Here is a 13,885-nt window from a genome sequence, read left to right on the forward strand (position 1 = left end):
AAAAAATTAATAGTGTGCATTTTATTGAACTTCATTTAAACGAAAAAAAATCATCAAAATATATATTATTTAAACATCGTGGGACAAATATATTTTTAAATGTTGTAGGAATATGCATGTGCAAAAAAACAATTTACAAAATTTCCTCAACCCAATCCTGCTTCATTTCAGAAGATGTTGAATTATCACCTTGGTGAAAATTTAAACGATCTTCTTTAAAACAATTTGTAAGTGGATACATAATACATTACATGCTGTCAGGTGAATGTTACAAAATCAAACCCAGCGGGATCAATTTGTTCCAAACAATGAGAAGTAACCATGTACTCTTTAAATGCTTGTTTGAGGAGTTTAAGCCATCACATGATGCTTCAATTTCGCCTATATATGTCTAGGCAATCAAACCTCTGACCCTGAAGTCTCAATGATTTGGTATACCAAACATAGGCATCTTATATTAATAGCTAAAAACTCTCCCCATGCACCTAGGAATGGCTTGATAGCAGCAGAAAGTTCATCTTCCGCAAGTTATAGCGTGAAAAGCAGCAACAGTAAGAACTATGGCTCTTTTGAGTGGCTCAAGCTTCATTTGAATCTGAAGTTGAATTTACCTCCAAGGGCCTTTCTGATCATAGTGCCTGTGTGGTTCAAACAGGGGTGTGTCCTTTATTTTTCAACTTGGTGACTGAACTCCCACTCCCCAGGTTCCACCCTATTGTGAGTAAGGTGTGGCATACTAATGTCAAAGACGATCACATGACCTCTGTACACCAAACATAAGCATCTTGAATTAATATTTAAAACTCTTCCTGCAAACACCAACAAAATGAAAGAGGATGTGACGAAGTAGCTTGAGTGCATGTTGGTTCTGCAGCATATATACCCTGTAAAGTCAACTCCTTAAATACAATAATTTGTTATTGCAGACCAAAGAAAGTCTCGACCATCTCCATCTAAGAACTAAGTGAATAGAACAATTAGTGGTAATAGAGGACATATATATTGAAAATCATATTGCATGAGAAACATACCCGAAATCCATATACTATGATCATTCATAGATTCAAGAAACTCCCCCCTGTACTGCAACTGTATCAAGAAAGTCGGTCTAAATGAATTACAGACATTATATTTAAAAGTAAAGCTAAAAAAAACTAGTATGTAAACCAAGTAAAAGAAAGCAAAGTTTACATGAATATCAGGACACCAACCCTCAGTCCACATTGATAATTAGATGGTTTTTCATCTAAAGTGCAAACTACTTTTGCTTCGGAATTTCATTTTTTCGCATATTATCTGTGATCCGTAATTACCATTACCTTGTTGCTCAATATAAATGTTTGAAGTTGCATTTAACTGTATTGGACTAATCATTATTATAATGTTATAGGTATACTTTCTCGAAATAAAAAAAAGAAACTACATGATTTGAAATGAGTTGTGCACTCAAGTTTACATTTTACGCGCTTTTAACAATTATACAATGTCTCACATACAGATGTCAAAACATACATAACTCTATTGTAGTCTGTATTACTACGACATCTATCTACGAGTGGTTTTTATAAAACAATTTCAGAATATGACATTAACATGGTCATGCACATGCTATCAAGAATTAAACAGTACACCTAGTGTACTTCTTCTGGGTGCATACTCTTTCTCCTATGTCAAAAAAAACTTATTACGAATCCTATTCACAACTTCAAATTTCCCAAAAACTGATAGTTGACCATCTCTTAATAAAGATCTTAGTCCTCACCTCTACCCAATGTATAACGTATATAAAGGAAACTTGCATAATCATCTACTCTTTCTTGTTAAAACTCTATCCATGTAAAATTTAAACAAAAAAGAACATATATTTGGTACCCAAATATTTGGAGAATGAAATAAACTTTATACCATGGTCTGCTAAATGAGCTACAGCATATTTTGAGGCCAGTAGAACATGATCATGAACTAATATTCTGTATAACGATTTACAAAAGCTTGCCTTTTCAAGCCATTAAAATGGTTCTGCTTAAGGACAAGTTTAATGTAAGGCTCAGCAGCACTACAAGCAATCAGAAACTCAGTGACTAGTGATCCACTACCAACGAAAAGTGTACTACAGATTACAAATTTATTTTTATGGTGTTGCAAGGATAGAAATATTACATCATTACTAGAAATCATGTAGATATTAATTCAACATGCTGCATAATCGAATAAAACAAATTAACTGAACTCACATAATGAAATGCGTCAGATGACAGAGAATGCTCTTGGCTCAAGACTATCTATAGGAGTCGGGGAATAGCGTACATCCTGGTATGCTTGTGAAGTTCCTGTTCCGACTACAATGTAATGGTCTTTACCAGTGACATTACAGCCAAGTTGAACAGATCATCCACATTAAGCCTAACGAGCTTCAATGATCAGCATTTAGGCCCTTCGCCCCCATTTTTTGTCACTCTTTAACTGCAACAGGTACAAATTAGTTCATACATTTGAATTAAAATTCAAATCAAAAATAAAAAACTGGCTTTATCTAACTGAAGTTGGTGCTGAATTTCAGTTCTAAGGTTTGGAAATAAGTTGCTAAAATTAGCTGTAGACTTTGGCAGATACCTTACGCAAACCTCTTGTCAATTTGACAGAGCTATTTGAAATGTAAGCCATTGGAGCTCGATCTAAATCTCTTAGCTTCCTGGTGCTGATATTCTATCGTCAATCTACAATGTCATTGATGATGGTTCCTTATTTTGTCTCTTTCTTATGGCCAGTCACCACTTAGACACGATTAGTTCATGGATCCTGTTTCTCAGTCTGAATACATGACCATGAGATACATGTTTGAACCAGCTTCTCCCTTCAGATTTAACATGATAAACTTGCTTGGATGGATTACCAATGTTATTTTTACGGAATACATAACTAAATATTATCTTGCATATATCATTAAAACAATATTCAAGCATATATGTTTGAGATTCTATCATGCAGGGGCGATTCCAACATTGTAGCTGGGGGAACAAGTGTCATCCCATTTAAAAAAACATTGAAAATTACTTTTATTATATACCCCATTTGTTTGACTATTTAGTAGTATATTTTAGAGATGTAGCTTTAAATATTAATAACAATTTAACAAATCAGAGTGGCGCAGCGGAAGCGTGGTGGGCCCATAACCCACAGGTCCCAGGATCGAAACCTGGCTCTGATATGTTTTATTTAGCAAAAAAAAAATATTAATAACAATGCAATAATACAAACTCGGAGGGGCAAATATAAGTGTCAATTGACAATTTAATTAGATTTCATTTGTGCGGAATTTTTGTTAACAACTTGTAAATTTCACCGGTATCATGTGCGCTATTGAAAAAGATAATTTTCTAGGAAAGATTGAGGGCATCAAAAAACTTCATTTATGGTCTAGGACTTTTGTTGGGGAACAAATATTAATATGTTTACTTCGACCACTTTTGTTTAGTATATTATAAGAAATACTTTATCAATGATACTGTACACGTAGGTCCCTTTGTACTTGATGAACTTTTATGATGCAAAAAAAATCTCACTTTGCCTAGTATTTAACAAATACTTTACAATAATGTTGCAAAGTATCAGATATGCATTTATCAATGATACTGTACATTTAGGTCCCTTTGTCCTTGATGAACTCTTATGATGCAAAAAAAAATCACTTTAGTGCACAAGTTCTCGCAGATTGTACAAATTCAGTGCACAGTAATTGAATATTTTTAATGTACTTCTCTAAAATTAAAGAAAGCAGCTTATGTCTTGGTTAACTTCATGCTTACTGTTGGAAAATAAATTCTTTACCTTTTAAGTTATTGACCCTCCTTCAAAATTTCAAATATTAAAGAAAGCGACACTATATAAATATAATATGCAACCAACACAACATAAGACAAGGAACAACCAAATAAATTTGCATATCGATCACTTTATTATAGCTTTTTAGGTTTAAAATGCTATAGTAATGGGAACTTCAAGAGAGCAACCTTGCATGTGCCTGCACTATGATACAAAAAAAACATGTTCTACACAAGTACAGAGAATTGATAACAGCAAACTACTTTTCTTAACTTCCTGAATCTGATGTTTGGAAAAGGTTTAGGTGGAGTACTTACATTGTTTCAATATTTTACACCTTAGAACGAAACCAGGTATCTTGCCAGTAGAGTGATACTGTCACTTGTTCTCCTGCAATTTTTCAACTATTTGAATGTCAAAAGGCTATTACAAGACAGAACAGAAGTGTAACAGGATTAGTACTTACTAAAAACTATAATTTGAAGCAGAGTCATAATATGTATACATATAATAATGGGAAAAGAAAGATGTAATTGCTTTAACTTACTTTTTTTACCAATAAAGCAGTTACAACTGCAAATCAAGGTGTCACCCTATCACACAATTTGCAGTTACACTTGATTTTCATCTAGGCTTCTGTAATTTTTAGAAGTTCAACATTTTGCTGGAAAATTGAAGCATATCTATGTCCCATTGTCCAATGTATTTTTCCAAATTCCAATGCCCGTGTAAGTTAGTCATATTCTATACTATCCAAATACAAAACACATAGTGTAGATTTGAAGAGACCCACATAAACGTTTGGTAGGGTCATACTGCTGGCAAGCGTATTTGGAAATGGACTAAATAATCATTTTCAAGTGAACAAGGTGCACAGTTGATCAAAGATATATTTAATCTTACGAATTTTACACAGGAAGAGGAAGACAATACTGTGCCACTGGTGACATGGTGCATATTACAGGCACAAAATTAATTAACAGTACATAAGTGAAGGATACTAATAAAACAATATAAAAATCCTACATTCTAACTTTGAATAAAAAATCCACAGGAAATTGATACTCCAAGCTTGAATGCAATTATATGCTCTTACTTTGAATATCTCTAAACAAAATTAACAAATCCATCAAACATATATTTTCTAATAAGAAAGTCTTCATTCCTTTAACTGGGTACAAATACCAACAATAACATAAATTAGCTATACAACATTTCTGTTTGCTACCATCTTTACCTCTGGAGCCAAAATCAGTTTGAGCATCAAATGTCTTTAGCTTCCCGATTTAAAAACTTTCTCTGACCTGAAAGAATAATCACCATGATGGATATGTATATATATATATACATATATAGTTTCTCTAGCTTTAATCAGTGATTTTTTCATTTCAGCATGATGCAATTTCCCAGAAATCAATAATAAGTTACCTCTCACTATTCTGAATTTGCAATAAATCAGTGAGGTTAGTAATAATATTTTACCCATTTACAAAAATGAAAGAAAATAATCAACTCTTCATTGTCTTTTCCAATATTGACAAAAACATTGGAACCCGAGACCAATTTTGATAAACCTTTGTAACAACTAAATAATACCAAAATTCACAATTGTCGCAAACGGACTTTAGAATTCTAACATTATTATTGAGCAAAGCCATGGGGTATAATGACGGAATTTATTAAACAAAAATATATAATGGACAAATATTCTAAAAACATTTGCTCTGAAATGATGAAATTTTTAAGCAAAAAAATATTCCACATCATTCATATAGTCATTTGCTCAACAATGCTTAAGAATCGATAACTTGTATTAATCAATATTATGCAAAATATGACTCACCACAAAAGGACAAAGACATAAGGTGGTAAATAGCCTTCCTCGTAAGGAGACCTAGGAGCCTAGAGATTTCAAGAATCACCAAAATCATTTCCTTGAAGCCATTCAAGATTATATGAAATTGAATTATTGAATTTTGTAAGTAGTGGTTTACCATTGTTCCTTACACCCAAGACTTTCTCCCGAACATCTTTACTTAGCTAATTGACATCTTCATTGCCCCGTAAACTTGTCTACAAAATCATATTTTCGCAGCCACGGGTCAAAATAAATTAGTCCCCTCTCCCAAACAAAGTAAGCAATAGATTGACCAAATAGATAAATAATAAGAACATGTGGCAAAAATGCAACCAGATTGAGAAATGAGATTTGACTTGGTATATCAATCTTTGTTACTAATTTACCATCATGTATAATGAGGGTAATTATTAAACAAAAAAAACATGATCAGATATATTCATAAATCAATTTCCCTGAAATTAATTAAGCAAAAAATAAAATCCACAAAAATCATAAATCGATAGCTCAGTTTTAGGAGTAGTAAGGCTTCGGACTTGATAATTTTTTTCAATTTTATCAATCATTAAGCAAAACCAAACTCTCCACAAAAGGCCTAATGACATAATAAGGTGCTCTATTGCCTTCATTGTATGGGGAATTGGAAGTCCAACGATCCCATGAATCAACGAAACCATTTGCTTGATGGCTCTCAAGACTATATGAAATCAAATTATTAGATTTTGCAAGGATTGGATCACCGTTGTTCCTTACACCCAGGACTTCCTCCTCAACATGTTTACTTGGAGTGACGCACATCTTCTTCTCCCACGTAAACTCATCTATATGATCGTATTTCAATACCCACATGTCAAAATGATTTACCTCCTCATCCCAAACGAAGTAAGCCATAGATTGACCAAATTGATGAATGACAGGAACAAGCGGCAGATATGCAACCCAGTCTGGCAATGAGATTTCACAGAGTATATCAGTCTTGGTATCAAAGCACAAAAGTGTTCTTTGCTTATCCGAATTAACCCCTACCCAAAATGCAACCCCATTAATGAAAACAACATTGTCAGGATCACTGATGATTGTCGAAATAAATACATTATCTTGACTTGATTTCTTCCAAGAATTAGTTTTTAGACTATAAACACCAATGATGACTGAGTGGGGGTGTGGGGGCAAGCAAGGTTTGATAATATGTATGACAACATAATCATCGACTTCAGGTAAAAAGCCAAAAGCTAAAGCCTCCCAAGCCTGACGGTTTTTTGTAGAGGGAAGAGGTGATTTGGGAAGAGTTTTGTATTTCTTAACGAGAGGATTCCATAGATAGATGTTGCGCATATGATCGCAACTAGTGAAAAGTATGGTTGACATGCAGATTAAACCATAAGATAGAGCAAACCAGACATCAACATCATCATTAGGCAAACCAGGAAGAAATTCAAGTTTGCAATACTCTTCACATTGCAAGTCATCAAAACGTACTGTTAAACGTAAACTATCATCCTCATGAAATAAAAGATATTTAGGATAATGAGGATTATAGATGCCGGTAACAATTTGCTTCTGATAATTTAATTGGAGGCTGATAAACACAGGAGACATTACGAAATAATTCCATGACTTTTGTACGGACCTACAACGCAAGATATCTTTAACCGGCAGTCTAATAAGAATTTCTGCTAGTAGCTCCTTAGGTAAGTCGTGAATACGCAGCCTGTTTCCGTGCCTTTTCAAAACCGGACCACTACTACTAGTAAATTGATAATTAATCAAATACTTAGGTTTCTCTAAACTCATCGCTTTTTTCGACTTTTTCAGAACAGGAGAACTAGAATTACCTCTCATCATTCGGAGCTGCGAGTGAAAAAATCCCGGAAGCCTGGACTTATGCTTTCGTTTCTTATTCCGACAACTAATATTAGTAATCCTTGGAACTGGAACCCTTGGAATGAACTTGATCTTCCCAGACCCCCACTTAAAAAAGCGACGAGCTCTTCTAACAACCAAAGAATTGTTGTTGTTATTCAATCGAGGACAATCATTGTCAATCGAATTAACAATCTTCGCTTGTCTTCTAAACATCGTACCACTGTTATTGATTTGATTGGAGCTCATGTTAGCGAAACTCAGTAGACTCAGAACTGCAGGGTTCTATATCTATGAGACTATTGTGATTGGGCGTGACAATTTGATATTGGGCTTTACGGTTATACATGGTATATGAAACTACTCTCTCCGTCTAAATTTAGGTCTCTTCTTTAACTTTAGATAATTAAATTAACTCCGGTTCTTCTTTTTTAATGGCAGATAACCCGCTCCGCAATCATTGTGGTCCGTACTGGTAAACCCTACGGACTTCCACAATATTCTGCAGATCATGTTCATTATTTTTTGATTATAAATATAAATTTATTATTTAATTATTTTGAAAAATTGAAAAATAAATATTAAAAAAGATTAAACATACTTTCTAATTACATAATTTTTATAAATGTTTTCGATAATATATTATGTAAATTTTTCAGTCAAAATTTGGTTAATTTGACCGCACAAAATTAAACTTTACAAGCAAATTGGGACTGATGGAGTATTTGTTAATGGTTCAAGTTCCACTTGGGATTCTCTATAACCCGAACCAAGTACTGCATAAGAGTAAATCCAACAGTATTTTAGTTTGTTCCTTATATATATTATAAAATAATATATATCAGTGATTTAAGACATTATTTTGTATTTTAACTCCAACAATAATTCTAATATACATTCTTTATTATTATTATAATAATATATTTATAAAGAATTGGACAAAAGGGGAAAGAATATAGAGAAGACAAGTTAAAAAAGAGGGAGACTTGAATTGTTTACTATTAATTAAAACAAAATAAGGAATGGTTAGTGGATCCTAATTGATAATAAGGTATGAGATTTTTCTCTTAACTTTTCAATGGATTACTAAGAGACCGTTGGAGCATTATCTTTCCTCAAAATCCTTATAATCTTAATTAAGAGCTTATATAATTAATTTATTGAACTTGCTCTAACTTTTAGAGCCCGTTTGGTGTCCTTATTTTCCCGCGAGAAAATGAAAATGGAGTGTTTGTTTCATTTCAAAATTTTCAACTTAGGCTTACTTTCACTTAAATAAATTTAAGTATTTAAATTTTTTTTCTAGCTTATTATTTTCTTTTATATAAGAATTTTAATTTAAGTACTTTTTAAAGTATTTTTTATATTTTAAGTATATTTGTATTATACATTTGCATTTTATATTTAAATAATGTGAATTTTAATTTTTAATCAAAATTTCTCAATTTAATTCATTTTAATTAAAATTAGCTGAATATGTACATCATACTTAAAATTAAAAATCACTTTTAACTTGCATTGAATAAGTAACGGACTCTTACTGTTTAGCTATTTTTATTCGGGGAAATAGGTTACTTACTTACTAGAAAAAGAAAGTCTATAAGTCCTTTTTTTAAAAAATATTTTTTTTTTAGTTTTGAAAATTAAATTCAATCTTAAATTTGTATGGCATATTTGAATATTTAAAAAAATATGTAAAATTGTTGTTTCAAAAAATAAGTATAGCAACAAAGATTTGTTCACTGATCGACGTATCAGTTTTGTTACGATTACAAAATAATCTCACAGCTGCAGTTTACAGTGTTTCACTGAGATGAAACTCTATCTCTCTCTCACTTCAAGAATGTAGACATATTTATTAAGTGAAACATCTGCTACAATTTGGTTTATAAACCACCAAATTACAATGTTTGCTAGATAATACATGACACGGTCTTTTAGGTCCAATAATAATGTTTTTTTATTCTTTCCCGTGAGACTTGACAAATGAGCCTAGAATTTATCTTGATTATATTGCTCTGAATATCCTTTCAATTTGTCATGCATCAAAATAAAATGTTTCTTTTTTTTCAGAATCCAAGATCATGTGCAAAGTTTGTATGGCTTTCATTTTCTTTATTGAGATTCCTATCAACTCATGTGTTGTGTGAGACTTAGGACTAGACTAATGTCAAATCACCATCACCAGTTATGTGAGTTCTCTTAGTCGTTGACAGTCACTAGATTAGTCGTTGGTGGGTTAATGTAGTTAGCCGCTGATGTCGTAGTTTCATTTATCAATTGGTAGCTCACTTTCACTTAATCAGAATTGCATGGTATCGAGTATTTACGATTAATCATCATATTCTATATTATCCATTAAGCCAACATGACTTCTAAATGAATAACGACATTGTTATCTATAATGAGAATCTCACAGAAAGTGTCACAAAAACCTCATTAGTAAATGGACAACTATTTCAATGGTTATCCCGTAGGATGGCTAGTCGTTGAAAACTACAATTTGACTTAACATAATTATGCAATGTGATTTGATTATCATCAGGATTTGGATTTGATTCCTAACAATAGTTTAACTGAACTGATCAGACTCAAATCATTGCAATTATTTTCCTAAAAATTTATAGCAAATAATACAATGCATAACAAAATCATTATAAGCTCTCTAATAATAAAATCAGGAAACTTGGTTGCGGGAAATATTTTGTTACCTAAAAAGGTCAAGCACAAAAATCTCAAAATTATAACTATAAATTTAAGTCACTGGAAAATTTGTCAAAATTTTATTTCAAAACGTGGAATTCTGGAAATTAGGCTTTCAACTTGGAGAAATATATTCAAGTACTGAAAAATGATGCGGACAACATCATTTGTGACGGAGTCCGATTATATTCATCAAATTTAGTTCATTGTATAAGATATGACAATGAGCAAATAGAAATCTAACAACTTATTTATAAAACTGGCTTAAATTTAGGAGGGAACGGAAAAAAACAAAACAAAGGCGAGGACCTGATGTTATAGACTAAATTAACCATATTTTTAATATTTATATAAAAGATGTGGTTCGTGGGAGTCGAACTCAAGTTATTTAATTCAACTATACAACCTCTTAGCACTATACCATATTGTCAAATGTGTTTTTTATCATACACATAATATGTAAATGTGCTAAATGAATATTTTATTTAACTTTAAAGATACTTACTTGAATTCCAAAAAAACAAGATAGTTAGTTGAATATTTGTACAGTTAATTTTAAAGAATAGAATTCCAGATTTAAAATTAGACATAATACATAAATGGATTATTATCTTATTTATTAATCATTTTTTAGTTTGAAAATATATCTCATATATTTTTAACATATTTTTTATTATAAAAAGTAATTAAAATGTACATATATAATTTTAAAAAAAATATTGAAAATAAAATCGCTTATATATAAATAATATATATTGATATTACATATTTAGATAATTTCGAATTATAATGAGTCAATGCATTTTAGAACTTGGCCCATTGTTCAAAAAATACTCAAAAATTGACTACATGACCTGGCCAAAAAACATCGTCACATTCTACGTTTAGTAAATTTAAATTACAAGATCGGCGAGAATATCTTACCAATAATGTGAATTTTTTTAATATCTTTTGTTAATATAAATTAATGTGTTTGAAGTCTTTATAGGATGAAGTCAATTGATTATTTATATTAAAATTACTAACTTCACTGGTAACATATTATTATTTTTGGGATTTCTCCCAATTTTAAGAATATTTGAAATTTGAAATGAGATCTCACGAGATTTGTTAAAACTACGATGATGTATTAAATCAATTTCTTTTTCATTTTTCACTTTAAAAAACTAGTTTTTAAAAAAGAATTCTTTTAGATTAGCAGTATTCATTGATCACAATAATATTGTACAAATATTTTGAATTATTTTAATATTTTGAATTATTCAAATAAAAGTTATATCTATAATATATTGTAGCATTTGATTCAATGCATTTTATATTATTTAAGAAAAAAATATATATATTGTTCAATAATTTGAAAGAATTAACCAGTTCAATTGATATTTATAAAACTTTATCGAGCTGAAATTTTTAATTTTAGGAAAATAGTATAAAATGTTATCAAATTATTATATGAAGAAATATTAGGGTTGTAATGAAAGAAACTTAAAAACGGTTTAAATAACGATATAATTACAATTTTTCTTTCGAATTCTTAAAAAACCATGAATATCAATGATAAGTCTTAAAAATATATAATTCATTTTTATGTTACAACCATTATTGATATCCGGTTGCGTAAAAAATAGATATGGATTGTTTGTCAGTGATAATATGAATACCATATATATTATAGCAATTTATTTATTACATAATTTTAATTTTTGAATAATTATAAATGCATGTTTTTAAGTAATCAATTGTATCACTATATGTTAATAATGATTATACATGCACCCTGTCTGGTACATCCTAGGACATTAGAGTGAGATGTACATAAATCAGATATTTAGCATATAAATAATTGAAATCATCATAATTTACTACGAGATATAATATACAATAATTTACATGCTAACACACACACATATACATATAGCTTAACTTACTTTCTTAACAGTAGTGTAGATAAAAAAACTAATATTTTCCCATACATACATACGTTGAATTTCAAAAACTAATATTTTTCATCAAAATCAAGTTTAATATTAACAATAATGTAAATTTTATATTATTGTATATTATGATTGCAAGTTATTCTAACTTCAGTTATGCACTTTTTATCTTTTTAAATTGAGTAAGTTAATTGTAATTTAGTAGTGAACTCAGTAATAATATAGAGCAGTATATATAGTTTATTTAAATAAAATTTAAGATTTTGGTCAAATCTGTATTCAACATGTATGTTAATTTTTAGCTTTTTATTTGTAAACATACTAACGGCATTCTACAGATTAAGTTTAATCATTTCGTTTTAAACGTACACTTACTACCCTGTTTATACTCATTCATTAAATATAAAATGACGGGTAAGAAAAATATAATATAATAATAGTTGAGGGGATATTCACTCCTAAAAGTGATGAAACATTCAAAAATCCTAATGTTATAGAGGGGGACACGAAGCTTGTTGGAGAGAAATTTTATCTTCATTTCTTCAAAATTTGACTCAAGAGCCTATATAAGGATATTGTTGAAATTGCTCTAAAAATATTATAATTGCATGATGCATAAAAAACTCTAGAAAATGACTCGTGACTCGCACGGGTTATTATGCTAGTTAATTTACTAAATTTCAACTAATATCTAAAATAAACATCATGCGCCTTTTTCTTAAAATGACATAAATGTTAGTAATTCTTGTTAGATTGTTGATCTTATATAGTAAGGAACTTCATAAATCATATTTTAGGACAAATTTGATAATTCTTTTTCATTTTAAACATTGTGTATAGATGATTATCGTATAACATATTTACATTTTAATAAAATATTTTTATCTAAAGACACATGTCTAGGGAAATCATTCTACATACATATATACATTTATGTACATATATGTTCTTAAATAAAACAACTACATACATGATAATGTGAACTATTAAATTTATAACTATTATAATAATAAGTCAACTAACCTGTTGTGGGATGAACACAAATTATATGACCAATTACATAAATCTTATTCTTTCGAAGTTTCCAAATCTTCTACGTGTTATACAAATTGTGTTCCATTGTCAGTTACCAGGATGCGAGGAATTTCGTATGTGCACATGATATTTTCTCAGAGGAATTGTGCAACTTGCTTGGTTGCAATATTGGCTAAGGGCTTGGCTTCGATCCACTTAGTGAATTAGTCACTTGCCACAATCAAGAACTTTCTTTGAGCAGTAGCCATCAGGAAAGGCCCAAGAATATCCATTTCCCACATAACAAATGGGATTGGGGAATTTATGGAAGTAAGCATTTCGGGTGGTTGCCTTACTACAGGGGCATGCTTCTGACAGCGATCACATCTCTTCACGTATTAGCATCGGCCATCATTTCTGGCCAGTAGAAGCCTAAACGAGTAACTTTGTGGGCTAAGGCCCTGCCCCCAAAGTGTTGGCCACCCACATATACCTTCATGTACTTCTTTCAGAGCAAGTCGAGCCTCGTCTGGCCTGAGGCACCTTAGGTAAGGAATTACGAAAGACCTTTTATAAAGAATCCTATAAATCAAAGAATATTTTAGGTCTCATACAGATAATTTTCTCGCCTCCACTACATCACTAGAAAGTCATCCGGTTTGTAGATGAGCCTTAATAGGATCTATCCATG

The 13,885-nt window shown here is 30.8% G+C and overlaps 1 protein-coding gene across 5 annotated transcripts; it reads right to left on the reverse strand.

Annotated features, from left to right (window-relative positions):
• Nucleotides 1-211: 211 nt before the first annotated feature.
• LOC141672337 (F-box/kelch-repeat protein At3g23880-like) lies at nt 212-7,929 on the reverse strand. 5 transcript variants are annotated; one of them, XM_074478910.1, is made up of 9 exons: nt 6,421-7,929; nt 5,817-5,895; nt 5,666-5,724; nt 5,060-5,126; nt 4,140-4,212; nt 2,614-2,811; nt 2,235-2,463; nt 1,032-1,089; nt 212-809 (listed from the first exon to the last, which is right to left on the reverse strand). In XM_074478910.1, the coding sequence occupies exons 1-2, from the start codon at nt 7,790-7,792 to the stop codon at nt 5,876-5,878; spliced, it is 1,392 nt and encodes a 463-aa protein (XP_074335011.1). In that variant the 5' UTR covers nt 7,793-7,929; the 3' UTR covers nt 212-809; nt 1,032-1,089; nt 2,235-2,463; nt 2,614-2,811; nt 4,140-4,212; nt 5,060-5,126; nt 5,666-5,724; nt 5,817-5,875. The 5 variants fall into 5 exon arrangements, with proteins under 5 accessions (XP_074335011.1, XP_074335014.1, XP_074335010.1 ...); XM_074478913.1 differs by having other exon boundaries at nt 212-763; nt 2,614-2,854; XM_074478909.1 differs by having other exon boundaries at nt 2,614-2,854.
• Between the last annotated feature and the right edge of the window lie 5,956 nt (nt 7,930-13,885).

The sequence above is a fragment of the Apium graveolens genome, chromosome 7 (assembly GCF_009905375.1).
Source record: "Apium graveolens cultivar Ventura chromosome 7, ASM990537v1, whole genome shotgun sequence".
In the NCBI taxonomy this organism is placed as follows: Eukaryota; Viridiplantae; Streptophyta; class Magnoliopsida; order Apiales; family Apiaceae; genus Apium; species Apium graveolens.